This window comes from Saimiri boliviensis, chromosome 11 (genome assembly GCF_048565385.1).
Source record: "Saimiri boliviensis isolate mSaiBol1 chromosome 11, mSaiBol1.pri, whole genome shotgun sequence".
In the NCBI taxonomy this organism is placed as follows: domain Eukaryota; kingdom Metazoa; phylum Chordata; class Mammalia; order Primates; family Cebidae; genus Saimiri; species Saimiri boliviensis.
In genome coordinates, this window is record NC_133459.1 from 84614234 (window position 1) to 84640310 (window position 26077).

A 26077-nucleotide genomic window follows, 5' to 3' on the forward strand; every position below is an offset into this window, starting at 1 on the left:
AGATCCATGGTGAACATGTCAATAATTCTTAGATAATAGGTATTCTTATTGGGCAATAATCCATTGTATGGATATCCTACCATTTGTTCAGTCATTTCTTTGTAGATGGACATGTGAGTTTCTTCCCACTTGGGCCTATTGAAAATAAAAGTGGAGTGAACATTTTGGCATAAGACTTTGTATAGATATATGCTTTTCTTTCTCTTGGATAAATAGGAGTGGAATGGCTGGGTTATATGGTTACATATGTGTTTAACTTTTTCTTTCTCTTTTATTGTTTGAGACAGAGTTTCGCTCTTGTCACCCAGGCTGGAGTGCGATCTTGGCTCACTGCATATTCCACCTCCTGGGTTAAAGTGATTCTCCTGACTCAATCTCTTGAGTAGCTGGGATTATAGGCACCTGCCACCACACCCATCTGATTTTTGTATTTTTAGTAGAGTTGGGGTTTCACTATGTTTTCCAGGCTGGTGGTGAACTCCTGATCTCAGGTGATCCACCTGCCTCGGCCTCCCAAAGTGCTGTCATTACAGGCATGAACCACCACGCTTGGCCTTAATATTTAACTTTTTAAGAAATTGTCCAACTGTTTTCCATAATGGTTGTCTCATTTTATATTCTTATTAGCAGTTCATGAGAATTCCGGTTACTCTACGTTCTTGACAAGTCTTAGTCTGACCAGTCTTTAATTTTAGCCATTCTTGCAAGCTTGTGGTATCTCATTGTAGTTTTACCTTTATTTTCTCTAATAATGAACATCTTTCATCTTCTTGTCTGCATATCTCCTTTTTGGGGGAAATGTCCAAATCTTTAGTTCATTTAAAAAAAATGAACTGGCTATTTTCTTATTAGGTTGTAAGAGACACATTTTTTACTGATACGATACAAATCTTTTGTTGGCTATACATTTCACAAATTTTTTTTATTTATGTAGCTTTCCTCTTCATTTCTATCTTTTAATTTCAGTGAAGTCCACTATATTGATATTTGTTTTTGTAGTTCTTGTTTACTCTGTCATATTTAAGAAATCTTTGCCAAACCCAAAATTACTAGAATTGTTTCTTCTAGAAGTTCTATAATTTTAGCTCTTAAATTTAGGTCTATGATTCATTTTAAATTCATTTTTGTATGTGATGCGAAGTAAGAATGAAGAAAGAATGAAGATTCCCTTTTAAGAAAATGGCTATCCAGTTGTTCCCATACTATTTGTTGAAGAGATGATCGTTTTCTTCATTGAATTATCGATTATCAAGTTTTTCTAAAATTCCTTGATCATATTTGTATAGTTATATTTCTGGATTCACTGTTCTGATTCATTGATCTAAATGTCTGTCTTTATGCCAGTACCATACTGTCTTGATTACTGTAACTGGATAACAAGTCTTGAGATAAGGTAGTGTAAATCCTTCCAAATTTTTTCCTTTTCTTTCTTTTTTTTTTTTTTTTTGAGATGGAGTCTCACTCTGTCGCCTAGGCTGAAGTGCAGTGCAGGATCTTGGCTTCTGCAACCTCTGCCTCCTAGGTTCAAGCGATTCTCCTGCCTCAGCCTCCTGAGTAGCTGGACTACAGGTGTGTGCCACCATGCCAGGCTGATTTTTATATATTTTTTTAGTAGAAACAGGGTTTCATCATATTGGACAGGCTGATCTTAAACTCCTGACCTCGTGATCTGCCCGCCTCTGCCTCCCATAGTGCTGGGATTACAAGTGTGAGCCACCATGCCCAGCCTAATTTTTTTTTTTTTTTTTTTTTGCTTTGTCTATTCCAGGTTCTTTGCATTTCCATAAAAATTTTAGAATTAGTTAATCAGTTCATACCAAAAAGTGTTCTGGGGTTTTTATTGGGATTGCCTGGCATCTGTATATAAATTTTGGGAGAATTGACAATAGTCTTTTGTAAATCATGAATGTGGCGTATCTATTTAGATCTTATTTAATTTTTCTCAACAGTGATTTCAGATTTTTACTGTATGGTCTTGTACATCTTATTGCAAATTTATTCATATTTTTGTGCTATTGTTGTTAGTAATATGCAGTTGATTTAGGTATATTGATTTTTATATCCTACAGCCTTGCTAAATTCATTAATTCTCGTAGATTTTTTTATGGATTCTTTAGGAATTTCTACACAGTCATGCTGTGTGTGACAAAAGGCAGTTTTACTTACTGCTCTCTAATCTGTGTGCCTTTCTTTTTCTTACCTTATTGAACAGGGTAGAGCCTCCAGGACAGTGTTTATAAAACTGGTAAGGGTGGACATCCTTGCCTCATTCACAGTCTTAGGGTGAAAGTATCCAGTCTGTCTTTCAGTAAAGTTTGATACCAGCTGAACATTTTTTACAGATATCCTTTTATTAGTTGAAGGAAGTTCTCTTCTATTCCTAGTTTGCTGAGACTTTTATCATGAATTGATGTTGGATTTTGTTTATGTGCATGTATTAAGATGAATATGTGGTCTTTAGCTTATTAGTAGGATAAGTTACACTGACTTTTGCATGTTAAACCAATCTATATCCTTGGGATAAACTACATAGGCATGATGATTGTCCTTTCATTTCACTAAATTTTGTTAATTTTTGCTTCTGTTTATAAAGGGATTTCATGTCTGATTTTGGTATCAAAGGCTGGCTTCAGAGACTCAATTGGAAAGTGTTTTTTCCTTTTGAGTTTTCTTCAAGAGTTTGTGTTGATGTTTTCTTGTGTTGGTATTTTTCTTTTTTGGTAGAATTTTCTAATATAGCCATTTGGGCCTTTTGTTTATCTGTGAGAAAGACTGATCTTGTTTTTTGTGCAAAGGTTTTTTTTTAATCTATACATTTAATAGATTTAAAAGGTTTATTCTGTTTAGCTGCCTGTGAGCTTTGTTAATTTTGTGTTTCAAGGAATTTAGCAATTGGTTATCAAATTTAATGGCTACAGTTACTTATAATATTGCTTTATTATCTGTATTATTCTCTCCTTTGTCATTTCTGATATTGATAATTTGTATCTTCTCTTTTTTTCTTATTTGTCTGGCTAGAAGTTTGTCAGTTTTATTGATTTTGTTTGAGGGGGGCACAAAGAGCTAGCTGTGGTTTAGGTCGTTGATGTTAGACCTGCCTTCTTTTCTAATATGACCATGTAGTGTTATATGTTTTCCTTAAAGCACTGCTTCAGTTACGTCTCACAGTTTTGATATTTTGGTTTTATTAGGTTCAAACTACTTTCCTATTTTCCTTTTTGGTTTTTTCTTTGTCCTGTGGGTTACTTGAAGTGTGTTATTTAGTCTAAGTATTTGTGGACATTTCAAATGTCTTTTCTGTTACTTTAAATTTCTGTTTTAGTCAGAGAACATACTTTGTATGATTTTAGTACTTTCAAATATTTTGAACTTTGTTTTATGACTGAGAATATGGTCTGTCTTGTTAAATGTTCCATGTACACTTGAGAAGAATGTATATCTGCATCCTGGATGTTCTCTAAATGCCAGTTGGCTAACTAATTGATGATATTGAAATTCCTGTATCTTAGTGATTTTCTGTCTACTTCTATCAATTATTGCAAGCATGAATGGTGAAATCTTTGATTATACTTACAGATTTGTCTGTTTTTCCTGTGAGTTTTTAATTCATATGTTTTAAAAACTTTCTTACAAAGGTACAAAAGTGTTAAGTATTGTAATGTCTTTTTGATAAATTAACCCCTTTATCATTATGAAATGGTCCTTTTGACCTTCGTTAATAGTCTTTACTCTGAAATCCATTTGTCATTAATATGGCTACACCAGATTTTTTTTTGATTTGTGGTAACATGATACATCTTTTTTCATCCTTTATCTTTTAAGTTATTTAATGTTTCTCTCATTTGAAGTGGTTGGTTTTCTAGTGGTCTCTATATAGTAGAATCTTGCTTTTTCGTCTAGTCTGACAATCTCTGCCTTTTCTGTGGTGTGTATGGTATATATGGCTCTAGATCATTAGTATGTAATCTTCTAATGTATGAATATAAATTTTAGTAATTATAAATTAAGATTTAAGAATTTGAATAATTTAATAGATTCCATCAAGTAACCTATTCCTAAAATTTCAATTTTCTTTATTTTTCGGACTTTGTTTTATTTAGACTTATTACTTCTAGGATATCTTAGGCCAGCAAAAAAAGCGAAAATTGGGAAATAAACTGGGACTACATTAGAAATAAAATGGGCTTTAAAGATGAGAGATTATGCTTCAGAGACTCCTTCCATAATATTTTAGCTATAAAAGTGTAAAATGGAGAATGGTACCCACAGGTTCACAAACCAGTCAATGAATGTTGACCCCAGTGTTGCTTTCTTCCGTCTGTTATCGATTTTAGACCACCTGCTCTTATATCACCTTGGGAGCTTTTTAAAAATACAGATTCCCCAGTCCTATGGAATTTGTTATACTCTGTAATCTATTTTAAGATAATGTAACTTTCCGTATGATTCTTAGATTACTCTAGGCTCAGAAATCATGGTCCTGCCTTGGTTATCTGACCACTTTAAATCGACTTTTCTGCCACTTTCCTCTCTCTCCTACACAGTCTTGGCAGCATTAGAGGAAAAAACCTCTGAGGATTAGTTAGGTGTGATAAACCTAGAATACTGTACTAAACAGTCTTAACATGTATGGAGCTTTAGCTTTGTGCTATGTGTAACATTGCTAGGTTAGTAGAGATCAAATCACATCAAACCTTTACTTCCTTTAATATTATCATTCACTTCCTTTAACCTTTCTTGGATTGTGGAGTGAAGAACTCTGCCTCCCATGTGGTTTAATTTAGTATGCTGTGTTAATTTTATTAAGCAAATTTTGTGTGCCTTCCGTATGCTGGGTAATAATGGTCATCACCTTTCTTTCAGAGAAAGAAGTAGCATGTAAAAAAGTTATGCTCTCCTCCCTAAAAGTCACTTTAATTCCATATGATTTTTTTTCAATTTCCATAGTTTGATTGGTTCCAGTGTTCAATTACAGTACTTAAATTTATGTTGCCTAATTCAAATAGATTAATAGGGATGAGGCAGAGTAACTCAAAATAGAACAAATGGTTTTGAGTTGCTTTGCCTCATCCCCATTAACTTTATCAACCCATACCTTTTCATAATGATTGTAATTTTATTTCTAGCATAAGAAAATAAGCCAAAAAATTAATGGGTTTTAAAAGCTAATATAGGGTACATAAAGATCAACAGATTATTTTAAAGTAGATATTAAAATGACCATTCTATAGTAAATGTTTGACTGTCTGCAAGATAAAGAATATTCTACTTGAGATTTTTTTTCCCTTATACTTGTTTTATGTAATTACAATACAGTAAAACAATTAAAACTCAAATTATGGTCAAGCATTAGTTTTTGTCAGTTGATAAAACCGTTCAGCATTTTACTGGTCATTATTAAGAATATCAATTATCATTGCATTGTGGGCATGTTTAAGTATCACTATTAAAGAATTGTAGTTTACAGGATGCTGAATAATGGTTCTTACTTGTTACACAAGACAAATACAAAGGAAGACAGTTTTTGGAAATTGATGTTTAAAAAAGAACATCTTTAGAATATTAATACCTGTGACTAATTTTTAAAGATTCATTAAAAATACAGATTCAACTGAAAAGCTATAACAGTTTCTCAGAAGATACAAAGCTATAAGATATAAAAAGTATTAGGCCAAGTGCGATGGTTTATGCCTGTAATCCCAGCATCTTGGGAGGCTTAGGTGGGCTGATCGCCTGAGATTAGGAGTTTGAGATCAGCCTGGGCAACATAGTGAAACCCTGTATTTACAAAAAATACAAAAATTAGCCAAGCGCAGTAGCATATGCCTGTAGTCCCAGCTACTCTGGAGGCTGAGGTGAGAGGATCACTTGAGCCTGGGATGTCAAGGCTGCAGTGAGTCCTAATCATGCCATTGCACTGAAGGCTGGGTGAAAGAATGAGACCCTGTCTCAAAAAAAAAAATTTTTTTTAACTCACTTTTTTAGTCTTAACAATGGGTAGTGTACTTGAACTTCAGTTTTTAACTAGTAAGCCACGACTGGAAAATGTAGTTTAATCAGAATTTCTTCATATAAGAGAATATTACAAGATGAATATCTTTAACATGGTTCTTGAATTATTGGTTGTATCCCCAAAATAGTTTCAGTTTAAAAGGGTGTGGGGCAGTGACCATCATTTAGAATTAATTAATGTCGCATTTTCAAAGGGTTTTGTTACCGTTAAGGCCCAAGAACAATGTAAACATTTCACTTGTGCTTTCCATAATGATGGGTTCAGCATCCTTGAAGGAGGAACTGAGTAGTCTTAGGAGACCTACTGATTGATGGGGAGCAGTGAGGAAGATGGGAAATCCAATTAGCTCAGTAGAATCAGTGCCATGAAAGGGTAATGGATGTGATGACCAGAATATTCTCACAAAGTTTATACTAATTAAGTTGTTTTTCACAGATCTAAACTATAGCTGAAATTCCAAATTAATGGGGTACAAATTTATTAGTTACGTGGAAAAGATAATATTCTCTGTCTTCTTAATAAGCCAACAGAAATGCCCTCTAGAACACTGATTCTCAAAGTGTTCTGGACCAGCATATCAACATTGAGAACTTGACTGGCAAATTCTTAGACCTTGGAATTAGTAGCTAGAGAATGTGGGAAAGCAGGAATTTGTATTTTAACAAATGCTCCAAGTGATTCTGATGCATGCTTAATTTGCGAACGACTGCTCTAGAATATGATGCATATCCAACTCCAGTAAAATAGTACCAAGTTTTCAGCATTGCTAATTCCCAATTTTCAAACAGCTGCTGCATTAGATTTTAGTTAATGATATCCAAACCCAGCTGGAGTTGAATCCTAGTTACTGCTTATTCTTTTTACTTACTATTGAGTGGAGCACCAGGTGGAGTTGCTGAAGTGTGAAAATAATTTAGCTTTGTAGACAGTTTTGACATTTCTTTCTTGATTTTGAAAATGCTTTCATCTTCTTGGTATGATATTTATTTCAACAATCAAAGCACATCTATTTTAATGGCAGTATGGACTTCTGCTAAGAATTTAAGGAAATCTGTGAATATTCCTACCAGTTTAATATCAAAGTTAATACTTTAGCTGAATAACCGAGCTTCCATATAATTTACTCCTATTTTCTTTTCCCATTGGTATTAACATTTTTTTAATGTCTTACTGAATAATTTACTTTCAGCCTTCTTCACGTCTTCTACAATATCATGTTTAGTTTTACTCTGGAAAAAATTGCTAGCAGAGATTTTAGTTAAATGCATTCTTAGTAGTAAGGTCCAGCTGTGTGCTTTGTGAGCTGCAAAACTTATGAGTCCTTCAAAAAGCATTTTAAAGGAATGTAGGACATGAAGCTAACATTTATCTGCTGCAGTATACTAACTATGAGTATTTACAAGTGGACAACGTGGTCAGAACACTTAAAATGTTTGTTAATAGATTAGTACATGATCTTGCAGTGATAGTGCAGATTTGTTTTTGGTTGTGTTGCACATATAGGTAGTGCTGGTAAAACAGATTTTTAAAAACAAGCTGATGAATTCAGAATTCTCTTTTGATATTTAAAAATTAAAATTAAAAACTAAGTGAAAATAAAATTCTCTCTTTTTTTTTTTTTTTGGAGACGGAGTTTCACTCTTGTTACCCAGGCTGGAGTGCAATGGCGCCATCTCGGCTCACCGCAACCTCCGCCTCCTGAGTTCAGGCAATTCTTCTGCCTCAGCCTCCTGAGTAGCTGGGATTATAGGCACGCGCCACCATGCCCAGCTAATTTTTGTATTTTTAGTAGAGACCGGGTTTCACCATGTTGACCAGGATGGTCTCAATCTCTTGACTTTGTGATCCACCTGCCTCGGCCTCCCAAAATTCTGGGATTACAGGCTTGAGCCACCGCGCCCGGCCTAAAATTCTCTTTCTTTAACTCTATACCTTCATGGTCATTTACTCCCTTTGACATCAGCTGATGCCTTTTTTACTCCTAATTTCTGTCTTTAGTTCAGAACTTTCTCCTGACATGTGTATCTTCTGTAACCTACATATTACTACCTGGAGGTTCCATGGGCACTTGAAGCTCACTGTGTCTGAAACTGATAATCCAAGTCTCTCCCTCACACTAACCCTGTAAATATATACGGAAGAGTTACATTAATAGCCTATTTTTCATTTGGCCATTACCCTAGATGTTTGCACAAAGCTTCATTCTCCATTGAAACTCCTTTCTAATGTTTCTGAAAGTCTTGTAGAGATATCTCGTGGATTTTCTGTTTTTCTTTTTTTAAAAAAGCAGACTCCCCCTACCTAACTCTGCTTTGTTACCTGCTTGTCCACAGAATAACTGTCTCTAATCAGCATCATCATCTTTGCTGCTTCCCCAAGAGGAAATGCCAGAAATTACTGGAGACTTCACAGTGCTAAGATTGATGTCACATTTCATGTAGAAATGGAGAAAGTTCTCCTGTGTTCTCACTAATGTCATAGTTAATCACTTGAGAACCTACTTTATGTGCCTGTGTGAAGAAATGGCAAACTATATACCAGATATTCATGCATTTCTTCCCATAGTATGTTTTTATTGCTAGGAAGCAACTGCCCACCAAGGATTAAATTTCTCACCACAACCCCTGCATCTAGGTAGGGCCATATGACTAGTGTTTGCCAAGATAATTAAGAAATGGTTGTGCTTTCTGCACTTGTCTGCCAGCTGGATCAAAATACTTCAAGGTACTGGGAGAATGGCAAAGTCAGGACAGGAAAGGAGCATGATTCCTTGAATTACTGCATAAAAGGCCGTTTGCCAGCCAGGAACACTCACAATTGGTACTTCAGCAAGAACTAAACTTCTTGTGTAGTAAACAATTGAGATTTTGTTACAACAGCTGATGTTTCCCTCATTAATACAGTGCCCCCTTTATATTACAAAGCCGTTCATTAAAACAGCTCCTTAATCATTTCCCTGCATTCCTTTCTCTAAAAGCTCAAACACATAAATATGTGGATATTCATGGGGCTGGTAGGGAACAGATGCCATATTATACTCTAATCCAGAACTTTTCTCCCATTGTGCTTTCTCTATCCTATCCTCTAGTCCTGTTAGGCTTGGATATTGTTCTCACACAGGCTTGAAATAAAGCCATTATTAAATTGGCTCTTCCACAAATCAGCTACATACTTGATTTCTCAGTTTGAACTTCAATGTAGAGTACAAACTGTCCTGAATTCCTTTCTTCATCCCATTTGTTCTTCCCTCCCCAATTCTCAAATTCACTGAATGACACCATCTTCCTCTTTAGTAAATAAATCTTTGAGAAGCACCTTAGCCACTTCGAATTCCCTCATCTGCTCTCATCATCTAAGCCTCTGTCCCACTAACCTATCTCCTTTCAGTCTCCATGCTTCTTCCTTATTGAAGTTGCTTTCCTTTTCCTCACTATGTCTTCACTCTATAAAATGATGCCTTGGGGAATCGTGGATTGTGGAAGTCCCACATGGACTTAAAACTCTTTTAAAAAATGGCTCTTCATTGATTATAGAAGTTGTTCTGAAAGTACAGTTCGTGTACCATAGGGATCCTCAAGACCCCTTTATCACAAAATAGTTCACAACCATTTTCATAATTCTAACATATTAGTTGCCCTTTTCACTAGTTAGCATTTGTCATAGTAAAAAGCAGTGCTGGTACCAAACTGCGCTAGTAGGCATTGTGTTTTTTTGCTACCTTTCTCTAACAGCCAAAACCCTCAAAAGCCGTTTTCACATAAGAATGTCCTTCGGAAAGCAATAACTTTATTAAATCTTGACTTTTTGTGTCTGTTTTTAATATTTTATCACAAAATGGAAAGTTCATCAAGCACTTCTGCATACCAGAGTACAGAGATTGTCTTGAGGTGAAGCACTTGTGCAATTGAGTTGTGCTGTGCTTTGAATATGGTTTCTCTCTACCAAAACTCATGTTGAGGCTTAGTCCCCAATGTTATGGTGTTGAGAGGTAGTGGACCTTTAAGAGGTGTTTGGATCATGAGAAATCTGCACTCATAAAAGAATCAATGTAGTCTTGAGGGAGTTAGTGAGTTCTCACTCTTCCAGGACTACGTTAGTTAAAATGAAATCAGGTTGTTATGAAGCAAGGTTGCCTCTGGAGTGTGCAGTCCCATTTTCTGCACATCAGTTTCTCTTCCATTTGTCCATCATGTTTTGATGCAGCATGAAGCCCTTACCAGAAGGTACCAGATGTGGCTGCCCAGTCTTGAACTTGCCAGCCTACAGAACCAGGAGCTAAAGAAACTTTTTTATAAACTACCCAGTCTCTGTCATAGAAACAGAAAATAGACAAGCTGCAAACTCAATAAGGCAGTTGTTTTCATAGAACCCTGTTTTTACTTGAAAGAATGATCAACACACAAACTGTGTTTATTCAGACTTGTATAGTTGGGAGATAATTTCTCAAAAATGAAAAAGCAAACTTGTTGCTGTAAGTAAAATAATTGACAGTGTTAGTTGCCAATTATAAAATTTAAGAAACTTCTATCTGCCACAATGAGCATAACAGTTTCCCAATACTTAGACTTCTCTGAGATTGATGTGACCACCAGTGTGTTATAATGAATGTGATTTTTTAAATTGTATAATTTTTATTATACAATTCTAATGTATTAATATTTGGAGGATCGGCATAACTCCATATACCAGTATTTTTCAAATTACAGTGCAAAGTATATCAATATAACATTATATATTCACAGATATGAACATGAATAGTGTATATTCATTAATATGGTTTTCTCTCACATTGCAATTAACTTCTAAGAAATTAGGCTGGGCGCAGTGACTCACACTTATAATCCCAGCACTTTAGGAGGTTGAGGCAGGCAGATCATGAGGTCAAGAGATAGAGACCATCCTGTCCAACACAGTAAAACCCCATCTCTACTTTAAAAAAAAAAAAAAAAATTAGCTGGGCATGGTGGCATGCGCCTGCAGTCCCAGCTACTCAGGAGGCTGAGGCAGGAGAATTGCTTGAACCCAGGAGGCAGAGGTTGCAGTGAGCTGACATCACGCCAGTGCACTCCAGCTTGCCAACAGAGTGAGACTCTGGCTCAAAAAAAAGAGAGAGAAGTTAACACTTTTCAGGTTTTAGTGTAGAATTGAAAAAGAATATTTCCAATCATCTGAAAAGGCTGCTAAAGTACTCCTTGTCCAACTGTATCTGTATGAGTCTGATTTTCTTCATTCACTCCAAACCAAAGAATATATGGTAGTATTTTGAATGGAGAAGCAGATACACAAATCCAGTTGTCTTCTATTAAGCCAGACATTTAAAAAGATTTGCAAAAATATGTTACACTAAATTTTTTTGGTTTTGGAAAATTTTTACACAAAATCATGTCATTTATGCTAACATATTTTTATTTTAAAGTGAGTTAGTAAATGTTTCTCACTTTTAATAACTAATGCGCTATTGCTAGATGTAACCCACATAAACCAAATCTCTTTGGTGTCCTTAACAATCTTTAAGTGTATTAAGAGGTTCTGAGACCAATAAGTTTGAGAATGTTGGCTTATAGGATATGGTGATGAAGACACTGTGATGTGGTTTCTGCCCACTTTTCTGCCTTATGTTTTACCTTAGCCTTAATCTTTCTCCCATCTTCTAAGCTTGTTAAGAACCATTTTTAGGGCCTAAATGCACTATTCAGTGTTGTGTCTCCAATTCTTTGTTTGTGCTTTTTCCCTTTGCCTAGGTTTCTTTGTTACCCAGAAAGTACTTTTTTATCTCACTCATCTCCTCTGGATCCTTTCTCGTAACCATCCCATTTTAGGGACTTCTGTTGCATCTTGTATAAACTTTTTTTTATAACACTGTACCATCAAACTTTCCAAGAGTAGATATATGTCCAGAACCTGGTGCAATACTTTGAAATTAATAGATTTTCAGTAAATGTTTATGAAATTATTTGATGAATTCAGTGGAAAAAGCTTGGTTATAAATGATCACATTATTCTTACTACTCAAAGATACATAGTACAGTGTGACTGTGCTGTTACTTGAATTCTTACAGTAATCATAAAAGGTATATTTTTTGTCTTAAGGTAGACAAATACATCTGGGTGTCAGTGAATAAAACAGGATTGTGGGAGAATAAGTAAGCATCCCACTCCCTTCTTCCCACCCAGTTGTTACTGGCCTGCTTCTATCTCTATTTCTGCTTCTTTCAATTTTGTTTGAGCCTGGAGGTGAGTGGGTGGAGAGAGTCCTCCAAAAACACACCTGTACTATAGAGGAGAAATTGATATCATAGCTTTATGGAACTTATCTAGGGGCTATGCATTCCTGATTTTAGCTCTTCTCAGTGCAGGAATCCTTTTTCCATCATTCTTTGACATCTCGTCATGCAACCTCTGTATGACTACCTCCAGAGAGTAATAATTTGCCACCCCATAAACTGCCTGTGTCTTTATTTTGCATACTAATTATTTATAAGCCCATTCCCTCTCGAGTCACAGTCATACCTTTTTTTCTGGAATAATACTACAGAAAGGATTCTGCCTCTTTTTTTTACAATAACTTTTCAAATATTTCAAGATTTTTAGTCATTTTTATGGATTTTCTCTTAGCTAAGTGCACTGGTGTTTTGTTTTTTTTTTCTTTTTTTTTTTTTTTTATTGCATTTTAGGTTTTGGGGTACATGTGATGAACATGCAAGATTGTTGCATAGGTACACACATGGCAGTGTGCTTTGCTGCCTTCCGTCCCCTCACCTGTATCTGTCATTTCTCCCCATGCTATCTCTTCCCACCTTCCCACCCCCCGCCCCTCCCCCATTTCCCCCCAACAGACCCCAGTGTGTAGTGCTCCCCTCCCTGTGTCCATGTGTTCTCATTGTTCAACACCCGCCTATGAGCGAGAATATACGGTGTTTGATTTTCTGCTCTTGTGTCAGTTTGCTGAGAATGATGGTTTCCAGGTTCATCCATGTCTCTATAAAGGACGTGAACTCATCGTTTTTGATGGCTGCATAATATCCCATGGTGTATATGTACCACATTTTCCCTATCCAGTCTATCATCGTTGGGCATTTGGGTTGGTTCCAGGTCTTTGCTATTGTAAACAGTGCTGCAATGAACATTCGTGTGCACGTGTCCTTGTAGTAGAATGATTTATAATCCTTTGGATATATACCCAGTAATGGGATTGCTGGGTCAAATGGGATTTCTATTTTTAGGTCCTTGAGGAATCGCCACACTGTCTTCCACAATGGTTGAATTAATTTACATTCCCACCAACAGTGTAAAAGTGTTCCTATTTCTCCACATCCTCTCCAGCATCTGTTGTTTCCCGATTTTTTAATGATCGTGCACTGGTGTTTTTTTTTTTTTTTTTTTTTTGTTTGTTTTTTTAAACAGTTTTTTTATGTGGCATGATCCATCCAGCTCATTCCCATTCTGGAGTACTCTAGTTTTTAATGTGTGCCTGAAATGACACATGATAGCCCTGTATGACTGAATACAAATTTCTTATGAACTCTTCCTTCCTGTGACTTGAGACAGTAATTACTGTGTTTTGGTTAGGAATATAAGCTTTGGCATCAGACAGATGAAGGATTAAATTCTGACTTTGTTCCTAATAGCTCTGTAATTAATATCTCTGAGTCTGAATTCTGTAATGTTACCATATAGGATTCTTGTAAGAATTAAGTGAAGTAATGTACATTTAAACATGAAGCATTGTTCCTAGCTCACAGTAAAAGCTCAAAATAGAAGCACTTATTACACTGATAACTATATGTCTGTTGGCATAGCCTAAAATTGCCATAGATTTTTTTTTTTGCAGCTGCTTCACATTACTGTTAATATTATCATGACACTAATATATTTGTTGTTTATCAGCTTGTGCTACTACTCAAGCTTTTATGCCTTCTCCACATCTTTAAAGGCAGTTCTGTCCTTTTAAGGCTGAACTTATTCAGTATTTTTCCAGAAGGTTCTTCCCCAGTTCTTGGATCCAAAAGTATTTTGTTCTTATTTATAGCATTTCTTACGATGGCATTTGTTCAATTTCTTACCAGATAGACATTGAAAATAGGAACAGTTCACTTGAAATTTATAAAGAGGTGAGGGATGATGTAAGATTAATGTCTCAGTAAAGCTCAAGAAAAAAGGAAAAACATACATAGTTGGACTCCCCATTTTGTATCAGAGTATTTATTTCAAGTGACTGAGATGAGTAAAGAATGAAGCCTTGAAGTCAACTCACCTATGATTTTTAACTATCATATTTTGTATTTTAAAAATAGATACATGGTACAAAAAATTATATTTAAAATTGTATTATTGATAGACAGAAGTAAGAGGCAAGGGTGAACAGACTGTGGGCATCTGGGAAAAGAATTTTTTCCCAGAAATGCTATGGCGTTTTCATCTACAAAGATGGATGCAGGTAAATCTGACTCTGGTCAGTACAATCAGGGCAAATTGGTGTTTTTCTAATCTATGAATTGGAAGAGGATTCTACTTATAATTTGAATAATAAGTCTTATCTCTATGCTTATGCTGGTATATTTGGAGAAAAACATAGGCCCTTTATTGGACCTACTTCAGACCTTGCAATCCATATTGTAACCCATAAATTAAAAAATTTTTATGTTGTGAATTTTTCCCTATTTAATAATGGTACTTAGAATGTTATACAATTACTAATTTGGGAAATGATATCAATAATTATTTTGTTATTGGCTTTGGTTGTGGTCTTTTATAACTTTTTAAATTTTGAGATAATTATATATGCATAGGAAGTTGCAAAGATAGTACAGCATGTTTTGCTTTTTAACACCTAGAAGACAACCATCTTCTGTCCTTCTGTTTCACTTATTTACCATGCCTCTTTCACAGGAATGTTGCAGGAAACAATTGCAAAATGCTTTTGCAATTCCAAAATAAAATACATCAAAAAATTTTTAACATACTTGCAAAAAAGAAAAGAGATTTCTGTAACACTGTAATGCTGTATTTAACTGTAAGGCTCTACTTCTTCCTATGATAGAAATAGACAAAATCTCAGACAATCACTACAATGTGGAACACAGGCTCTAGAGACACATTGACTTGAAATGCTATCCTGACATTAGTAATCAGCTGGTGATCAACTAAAGAGACTCAGTTTCCTTATTTAAATAGGGATAATAATTCTGCCTCTTAGATTTGCTTTAAGAATCATGACCTGATGTATATAAAACGCAGCACAGAGCATAACAGATGACATACATAAAACACTTAAAGCATAGCGATAATTCAGTGTTAGCTATTACCAATATTATTTTTTCATGTAGGTGATTAGTGTATTTCTCAGACTGATAATAAAAGAAGGTTGTAACTTACAAGGATTTCACATTTTTAAGTTAATAACTGTAAAAAAGTATAGCCAAGCTTGGCAAGTACATTTAGTAAAATATAGCTCATAGTCCTTTAACATAGTAACCTTAGCAGCAACACAAAAAGAAAAGAATTGGTGGTTTTTGGATTGATAGGATTTTTAACAACTACTTTAATGTTATCTAATAGATTGATCGTCTCAGGAACATTAACTCCAGTTTATTTTTAGTGATACTTCATCAGTCAGTTGAAGTTGTGAAGGAAGATTTGATACTTACATTTTCATAATGTTAAGGATTGATGTATATTTAGTTTGGAAGCATAATGTTTTTGCAAAAGATGTGTCTGTAAGGGCCTATAAAAATTACTGTACCTGAAGATAAATATTTTTAAAATTGAGAATAAATGACTAATTTATAAACTGTTGAATGTTTTATAATTTCTGTTTTTAATGTTATTGTTATTAAAATGAACCCATATTATAAGATCTCAATATTTTGTGAGTACTTGTTTTTGGTAGTTTTTTTGAAGTGAAATGAACGTAAGTTAGCCATTTTAAAGGGAACAGTTCACTGGCATTTAGAACATTCACAATATTGTACAACCACCGTCTCTGTCTAGTTCCAAAACATTACTCCAAAGGAAACCCCATAACCATTAATCACATGCTTTCCATTTCTCCCTCCCCCATTCCCTGGCAACCACCAATATATAAAAACTGTTTCATTTTACCTATTTTGGATATTTTATATTAATAAAACTATATAATTATGTGACCTTTGATATCTGGCTTCTTAGCATATTTTTGGTGTTCACTTATATTAATAACATATGTAAGTACTTCATTCCTTTTTATAGTTGAATAATATTCTATTGTTCCATATATAGTACCACAATTTATTGCTCATTCATCTGTTGGATATTTTGATTGTTTCTACCTTTTGGCTATAGTGAGTAGAGCTTTAAACATTAATAAGAAATATTTGAGTACCTGTTTTTAGTTCTCTGGGGTGGTATATACCTTGGAATATAATTGCTGAGGCATTTGGTAATCCTGTATAACTTTTTTGAGAAACTGCCAAAGATAGCCTGCACAAAGATCTGGGGGTTAAGAGAGTACATACTATATGTGTGACTATCCCTGTGCAAAGTATTTGCAACCTTTCTAGGGTTTTCACGCCCCTCATTTCCTTCTATCCTCTCCTTTTCTTGCATCCTTATTCTAAAATATATATATATTTGAAGCTGAAGTTTGCATTAAATAGAGAATAGTAGAAAGCAAAATGTAACTGCTTTTGGAACCGCATAGTAGATAGGTGATTTAAATTAGAAGAACCATGAAATTTAAGGGAAAAGCATAGCCATGTGATAAACATAGCTTCTGATGTAACACCAAAAAGAAAAAGGATTTGTGGTAGTATTGTTTCTACTCTTGTTCAGTCATATTAGCATTTATAATCACTGCCCTGCTAAACTTTTATAAACCAGAGAATAACTAAATTGGGTAATAAATTTCAAAGCCTTTTGTTAAATTATAAGTAATTTGTCTTCTAAGTGCCTTTTTTTTTTTTTTTTTTTTTTTTACTGTGTAGTTTAGTATTCCATGTGATCTTTGTGTGTTTGAGAATTAGTTCAGGCTGTAGGAATTCTATTAGAATGTAAAGTGACTTTGGAACTGCACTGAAGTACTCTGTGGTCTGTGCTATTCTACATTTGTTGACTGTTTATTCCTTTGTTCTTGGTATACGTACTATCCTCCGTAAGGAATTCTGAAGCTTTGGTCCTCAAAACATTTCTTCAGCAGCTCTTACCCAGTTCTTGAATAGGAAGATTATGTTCCAGGCTGTAAAGTTATTTTAGAATCAACTAGATCCTCTTAAAATCCCAAGCAATTTACCCATGTTTTCCACATGTCTTGGTCCTTTGCTTTTGCTTTCTTTTATTTGTCTTTTCTTATCATGGTCCAAAGTTCAGTGTTCATAACTTCCTTATAGTATCCTTAAAAGCTTAGTTTGTATCTGTTTTTCTTTGCAGAAAGGGCTATTGCAAGACATGAAGTTCGAGAAATTGAGCAGCGACATACAATGGATGGCCCTCGGCAAGATGCCACTATAGATGCAGAAGAGGACATGGTGATTATTTATAACAGAGTTCCCAAAACTGCAAGCACTTCATTTACCAATATCGCCTATGACCTGTGTGCAAAGAATAAATACCATGTACTTCACATCAACACTACCAAAAATAATCCAGTGATGTCATTGCAAGATCAGGTAATTAACCACTTAAGGAATGCTCAAATGTTTTCTAATACATCGTCATTCAAATTTTCTAGCTCAAGGGGATAAAGTATTTTAAAGGGATATGAGTGCTGATCGTAGTGGATCATAAGCCTTTTAGTGGAGAGGGCCACTTAGTTTGTATAATTTTACTTGACAATATTTGACCCATTTTCTTGCATATAGTATGTATTCAAATATTTGTGAAGTAAATGAATTAATGAATAGCTTGAATTTTTGAGAAGAAAATTGATGTTCCTCAGAGAGGTATCCTTTTAAGAATATAATTTTGCCATGATATCCTGCAGTAAAAATTATTGTCTCAACCTATGATAGAGAAATATTTGATGGATACTAGCAGTCAATTTTGTGACCAGCCCCTCTTTACTAGATATAAATGGATATAGATAGAGTTTATAAATATATATAGTTTATAAATTTATATATAGCTTATATATATTTATGTATAATAAAGAACAGGGATTTTAGCTTCAACATAATCTTGCCTTTTAAATTCTCAAGAAGTTTTAGATAAACAGATGAATAGATAATTTTGTGAAATGGTTTTTAAAGTAGGGGAAATTATCTTGTGAAATAAAATTCACTCATCTCTTCAACAGTAGTAACATACATATCTCCCACACCTGGAGTTTTGACTGCGATTATAATAAATAAAGTTCTCGCTATAAATATGGAAGGGCATGGGAATTCCACCCCATGAGAAGAAAAGATAATGTTTGAGAATACTATTTAGGATCAAATGCCAAATTGGAGTAGGCTTATTAGAAAGGTATTTGTGATGGTCCTGTAGTTACAGTGATATTTTTTTGTATGAAAGTGTGAACTTGTTACAGAATTAACTGTTATCCCACTATTTAGCATAACTCTAATCCTTATACTTAAGAGAATTACATCGATACACAAGACTAAGGTTGGCTTTCTTGCTAGAAAGCTGTTTGTAAAGGCTAGTGGTATATGGTATGTCGTCTGCCCATGTAATTTTTGGTTCTTTGCAGGATCCTTGTTCATAGAACCAAAATTCCACATCTGTTGGCCAAACCAAATAACTCTTCTATAAATGAGAAGAAACATGAGCTGTTTTTAGCTATGTGGGTCATAAAAACTATTCATTATGTAATATTGTGTATCTCAAGGGCAAGTATCCTAAATACTCTGTTTTTATATAGTGTGTAGTAAGTTTTAAATCTTTTTGCATTATTGCTTTTCAAAATATGGTTTGGTTTAAAAGGAAATGTATTAATGCTTACATAATAATTTCAGATTTATTCAGTAGTACTTTTTAGAAACATAATGTTAATTTGTTCAATTTTAGAGTTTTGTGTTAAGCATTACAAAGTTTCCTGGTAACTAGAAGATGTCTGGCAATGACATCAACCATTTTTTTTTGCATGAAATATAAATCTGGAGGAGCTCACCACATATGACATTTATAGCCATCATGTAGTAGTGTATTTTCCCAGTTGCATTTGGATGAGGTAAAGCTTCTGTTTTTCTTTTAATAACTTGTTATATATAGAAAAAAAGACAGCAAGAGAGAAGCATAAATGCTATATCTTAAAAGCAGTTGGATTACATAATGGCCAACACATAAAAAACTGTGAGGGACAGAGTAAAAGAATACTCTTAATCATTAGCTGATGTACTTCAAAATATCAGATGGCACTTTAAATCTGATCTTAAATAAGAGTAACTTACTTAACAAATGTTCTTTGTATACCATATCTACAGTTTTGTAGTTTCTTGTTCTATGTAGAAGCAGTTCTTTAACAAATCATATTTACTGCTTCCCTTTCTTTTGTATGACATGTTATCAATTTTATTTCACTTTTAATCTAGTAAGCTTCATCTAAATGTAAACACTAAAAATTGTACTGTATTACTTGAAAATAATTTTTTAAATATTTCCTGAGCCCCATTTTATATAACATACTTTTAATTTCATATGTTGTTGTCTCTGTGTACTGTTCTTAGCTACTTTTTTTTTTTTTTTTTTGAGATGGAGTTTTGCTCTGGGTGCCCAGGCTGGAGTGCAATGGAGTCATCTTGGCTCACTGCAAAACTCCGTTGCAAAAAAAAAAAAAGAGAGAGAATTAAATGACCTATTTTGCCCTTCTTTCTTCTCTAAGAAATAATTTCTAATCAAGTACAATTTAAAAGATGAGATCTTTATTAAATCTGTTGTCTCAAGCTTCCATGTAAAGCTCAATTTACTCATAAAAATATTTTGAGATACAGTAGGTAACCATCCTCTCTATTCCCTCACCTTCCAATCTTAGTTCAGTCTGCTTGACATCTGCCTTTAGCCCCAGCTTTCCAAGACATATTTGTACATACTGTATTAGGTACTGTTCTAAACAGTAGAAGTTAGGTAACCATCCTCTCTATTCCCTCACCTTCCAACCTTAGTTCAGTCTGCTTGATATCTGCCTTTAGCCCCAGCTTTCTGAGACATATTTGTATTACATTCAAAGGTAAACATTTTAGAATATAAGGTATGACAAACTAAGCAATTAGAATAAGGTGTGCATTCAGTCATTAGAAATGCATTTTCGAGATGGACTTTAATTAGTTAATAAATAGGAATTGGCAAGAGACAGGTAATCAACTCTTCTAGTTGAAAAATGGAGTTTGCTCTGCTGTCATGTAAATATCTTCTTTTTTTCTTTTTTTGAGACAGAGTCTCGCTGTGTCACCCAGCCTGGAGTGCCAGTGGCACGCGGCTCACTGCAACCTCCGCCTCCTAGGTTAAAGCGATTCTCCTGCCTCAGCCTCCTGAATAGCTGAAACTGCAGGTGCATGTCACCACGTCTGGCTAATTTTTTCTGTTCTTAGTAGAGACGGGGTTTCACCATGTTAACCAGGATGGTCTCAAACTTCTGACCTCATGATCTGCTCACCTTGGCCTCCCAAAGAGCTGTGATTACAGGCTTGAGCCACTGTGCCCAGCCAATATCTTTACATTAGAGAACATCATGTCTTTAAAGTAGCTATACCAAATACATGATTAGCCACATCTTTTATGATTTTTCATAAAAAGAATTCTTTTTTGCTCTCATGTGTTTAGGTCTGTGATTATATTTAACCCCTTTTGTTAAGACATTGGAAATATCTAGAATTTGTATTCTCTGAAGAACAACATAAATTTTTTTCTTTTGATTTACTCTCAGGCCAACTTTAGGTTATCTGTATTCGAGCCCACAGTTCACCAGGAATTGCAGATACTTTTCAAGCAGCACTTTAGATGAGTGTTCTCCCCCTATAGTGTGTACACTAATAACTAGTTAAAATGCAGATTCTTATTCAGAAGGACCAAGAGGAAGCCCAGTTTTCAATTTCTAAAAAACTCTCACTTGATGCCAAAACTAGTGCTGCTAGTCTTTAAACTGCAGTTTGAGTAACAAAGATCCAGAAGATGATGACTATTGTAGTCTTTCCAGGATTGTAAGGTTCTTATCTTCAAATTCTTATTCCTACCTCCCCTACAAAATCCACATTTCTATGTAGACCAAGAGGCCCTTTTTAATTTAGCCCTTGTGTGTACCAACTTCTTACCCACTAGCCACCCTGACCTTGTGTTTCATTGAATACACCAAGCCTTTCCCATTTTAAGGCCTCTGCACTTATTATTTCCTTTTAGAATGCACTTCCCCTGGCTTCTTCCATAATTGGCTTCATGTTATCCATTTAAAAATTAATGACATCCTCTTAGAAAAACCATGCCTGGCCATCCTACATGTTAAATACCTCTTCTGAGTTACTGTGTACTATATCACTCTTACTGTGTCTTTTCTGGTATTATCTCAGCCTACTAACATATATAATGGTTTGTTTACTGCTTGTCTTTTCCTCTATTATAAGATATTTAAGGACAGGAACCTTGTCTGTCTTGTTCACTACTATATCCCCAATGTATAGAATAGTGCCTGAGAAATAGTAGGACCTATAAATTTTTGTTAAATAAATAATGAATGAATGAACAAATGGGCCAACATAGATTTTGATAGTGGTGGATGATAATAATTACTGGCAGAGTGAGCCCCTCTGATTGACAGCAGTATGATCTATTCTTATTTCTCAGGTGGACTGGGGACCAGCCCCCTGCCCTACACTCTTAAAACCGGTTGAGCAGCACAGCTCTGAACTTCAGTGAAAATATATTCGATTACTGCAATCTTTTCTTATATATTTATCCAACCACTACTTCGTTTTCTCAGTGTAGAAAACTTTCTCCCTGGCTTAGTCTCATAAAAGTACCCTCAGTCATACAAGAAATGTTTAAGTAAATGCATGAGTAGGAGTTTGGTATGTAGTAATTACTCAGTTAATAGTAGCATTCATTCAGCAGATAGTAATTACAAAGTTAGAATTAGGCCAGAATCTACCCTCTTCAGCCTCCCAAAGTGCTAGGCTTATAGATGACATGCCTGCTCTTTTAGATAGTGAAAACAAATGCTTTTATGGTCACAGATAATCATAATATTGAGGTTGAGCTGTGAAGAATATAAGTCAAGACACTACTGTTAGTGAGATGAGTGCTTCTTAGCTTTTTTCTATAACCTTAGTTCAGGTCTGATTCAACTAACAAAAAATCCCAACACCATTACCTATATTGTTTGTGTTTTTCCTAAAGATATTACTTGCTAGCCTGACTTGAGTCATCAAATCCAACAAAAATCACAGTTTACACTTTGTTTCAGGTTAGCTTCTTTTCATGTACTATATCTGACTTACTATGTCTGAAACATTCTTCTTGGTAGCATATTTCAATCAGTATGAAAATTTTCTATTACTGAAATCACTATAGTGGCCTTATTTCTTCTTCTCAAGTCAGAGTTTTCAGTGTCTTCAGTCTCCTTAACTTCATTTGATACTATTAAGTTTTGCTTCTTTTTTTTTTTTTTTTTTTTTTGCCTATCACTTTACTTTTCATTTGTGCCAAGTTTAGTCAGTAAGAATCTATAAAATGAACTCAGTGGAAGCTTGCTTACCTAATCTCAGTGTCCTCTTCTTACTTCTCTGTATTCTAGAATCTTATCTCAAGGTGTTAGGCAGAATGCCTGGAGAAACACCAGAAGAAAGCAAACTGAAAGACAAAGCAAGTAGTACAGGGGAGGTGAGAAGGCAGATAATGATAGAGCAGAACTGGGACTAGACTGATGAGAGAGAAAAGGTGAAGGTGAAAGAGTAGAACCCGGGTAAGTTCTGGAGAACTAAGGATTAATATTAAATATGTGTAAAAGGAGAAGTAGCTGAATTAATACTTTAAAAAGAGAACTTTTAAAAGTACTGTTTTTCAAAGGGAGTTACTTATATTATTTCCTTGGAGAAGAGTTTTGAAGAGGAGATAAAGATAATATGGAATTTCAACAGTATGTAAATGACACTTTGTTTTTTGAAACAGGGTCTCACCCTGTCGCCAAAGCTAGACCAGGCTGGAGTGCAGTGGCATGATCTTGGCTTACTGCAACTTCCACCACGTGGGTCCAAGTGATTCTCTTGTCTTCGTCTCCAGAGTAGCTAGGATTACAGGCATGAGCCACCATGCCTGGCTAATTTTTTGTGCTTTAGTAGAGATGGGTTTTTACCATGTTGCCTTGTCTAATCTCAAACTCCTGAGCTCAGGCAATCCACCCTTCTCGGCCTCCCAAAGTGCTAGGATTACAGGCATAAGCCACCATGCCCAGCTAACACTTTTAAATGCTCAGACTATTTTCTAGATTACTATGAACCATGTTAACTATATTGACATCATTTATTTGCTTCACACTTTTTTCTTCTTCATAAGAGAAGGTAAACCTCAGCTTAGCATCTTTTGATTCATTGCAAATTTTAAATCAGCCACAGTTATGTTAATGAAACTTTAACATATTGCCTTAGTTAAATGCTAATGAGATGAAAGAAAAATACATATGCCAGATAGATTACATATGTAGTCTTTATTATGCTTTTAGTTTGAGCTTAGAAAGAGATTCTTTGTGTTTTGAAGACTTTAACAATAGTAGAGGTCAGGTGCAGTGGCTCAGGCCTGTGAGCATTTTGGCATTCTGGGAGGCTGAGGTGGGAGGATCACTTGAGCCCAGGTGTTCCAAGAACAGCCCTGGTAACAACTCTACCAGAAAAAAAAAACAAAACCCTTGGCTGGGCATGGTAGTGCACTCCTGCCGTGCTAGCTACTCAGGAGGCTGAGGTGGGAGGACCACTTGAGCCCAGGAGTTAGAGATTACAGTGAGTTACGATTATGCCACTACACTCTCCAGCATGGGTGACAGAGTGAGATTCTTTCTCAAAAGAGAAAAAAAGAAAAGAAAAGAAAAAACAACAGAAAATTTAAAAGCAATAATAATTACCTGAATTTACCACAGATAGCATGGATTTAGGAAGTAAAATTCAAAATCTTATATAGATATTTAGACCTAGTCTCAGTTTCAACCAGGAGTACTTAGCAACCCCAGTGGTTACCCAAGATAATAAAAAGACAAGGGAACAAATGTCAAGAGTTATTGTTAAAATGGTTGTCCAATAGAGAGTAGTGATCAGGGTGAATTGGAAGTTGATACAATAATAAAGTTAATGAATGAACTAACAAAGGAAATAAACAATTGAGAGAGTTATATTAACAGAGCTTTGAGATGTTGGAGAGGTGGAGTAGTTTTGAATGACTGGACCTGAGGGATTGCCTTAGTAGTGGATAAAAGTTGAGATTTTCAAGATCCAAGTTTGTTAAATCAGAATTATGATATGGGGGAGGAAGACAGAGCAAGATAGCCAAGTAGAAGCCTTCAGCAATTGTCCCCCCAGCAGGAACATCAAATTGAAAAACTATCCATACAAAAAAGCACCCCCATAAGAACCAAAAATCAGGGGAGCGATCATAGTACCTAGTTTTAACATATTAAGGAAAGAGGCACTGAAGAGGTTAGGAAACACCGTCTTGTATTACCTACACCACCTCTCACCCATTTCCCCCTCTAGCTGCCACGTGGTGCAGAAAGAGAATCTGTGCTTTGGGGAGGGGGAGAGCACAGTGAATTTGGTACTTTGCATTTGAACATGGTGCTGCCCTGTCACATCAGAAAGTAACATGGGGTGGAGCTCAGCTGATGCCCCCAGAGGGAACATTTGGACAGCTCTAGCCAGAAGTTAATCTTCCATCCCAGCAGTTGGTAACTAAGTTCCAGCAAGCCCTGCCACCATGGGCTGAAGTACTCAGGGGTCCTAAATAAATGATAAAGAAGTCAATTCAGCAAGAGAATATAAAATTTTTAAACATATGTCTGTCCAACACTGGAGCATCCAGATATATAAAGCAAATATTACTAGAGCTAAAGAGAGAGGGAGACCCCAGTACAATAATAACTGGAGACTTGAAGACCCCTCTTTCAGCATTGGACAGATCACCCAGACAGAAAAATCAACAAAGAAACAGACTTAATCTGCAATGTAGACCAAATGGACCTAATAGATATTTACAGAACATTGCATGCAGTGACTACAGAATACACATTCTTCTCCTTGGCACATGGATCATTGTCAAGGATAGACCATATGTTAAGTCACAAAACAAGTCTAAAAATATTAAAAAAGAATGGCAGGGCACAGTGGCTCACACCTGTAATCCCAGCACTTTGGAAGGCAGAGGCGGGTAGATCATGAGATCAGGAGTTTGAGACCAGCCTGACCAACGCGGTGAAACCCCATCTCTACTAAAAATACAAAAATTAGCTGGGTGTGGTGGCACACGCCTGTATTCCCAGCTACTCAGGAGGCTGAGGCAGGAGAATTGCCTGAACCTGGGAGGCGAAGGTTGCAGTGAGCCAAGATCGTGCCACTGCACTCCAGCCTGGGCAACAGAATGAGACTTTGTCTCAAAAAAAAAAAAAAAAATTAAAAAAAAAATTGAAACCATATCAGATATTTTCTCTGATCACAATGGAATAAAACTAGAAACTAATAGCAAGACAGATGAAAATTAAACAGTATGCTCCTGAGTGACCAGTGGGTCAATAAAGAAATTAAGAAGGAAATTTAACAATTTCCTAAAAGAAATGAAAATGTACATAGAACCTACCAAAATATATGGGATACAGCAAAATCTATACTATCAGGAATGTTTATAGCAATAAGTGCCTATATCAAAAAAGTAGGAAAACTTCAAATAAACAACCTACGGATGGATCTTAAAAAGCTAGAAAAGCAAGAGCAAACCAAATCCAAAGTCAATAGAATAATGGTGATCAGAACAGAAATAAATTAAATTGAAACAAAAAAATACAAAAAGATCAGTGAAAAGTTTTTTTGTTTTGAAGAAATAAATAAAATCAAGAAACTCTTAGCCCAAGATAAAAAGGGAGACCTTACAACTAATACCACAGAAATTCAAAGGATCAGTAGAGGC

General features: G+C 35.2%; 1 protein-coding gene across 3 annotated transcripts in view; it reads left to right on the plus strand.

The window, feature by feature from the left end:
- HS2ST1 (heparan sulfate 2-O-sulfotransferase 1) overlaps positions 1 to 26077 on the plus strand; it is a 177676-nt gene that overhangs the window by 120907 nt on the left and 30692 nt on the right. For all 3 annotated transcript variants that reach the window (XM_010331124.3, XM_003943266.4, XM_074381143.1), the window contains exon 2: positions 17417 to 17655. In XM_010331124.3, coding sequence (XP_010329426.2) covers positions 17417 to 17655 — 239 coding nt within the window. The remainder of the gene's footprint in view (positions 1 to 17416; positions 17656 to 26077) is intronic.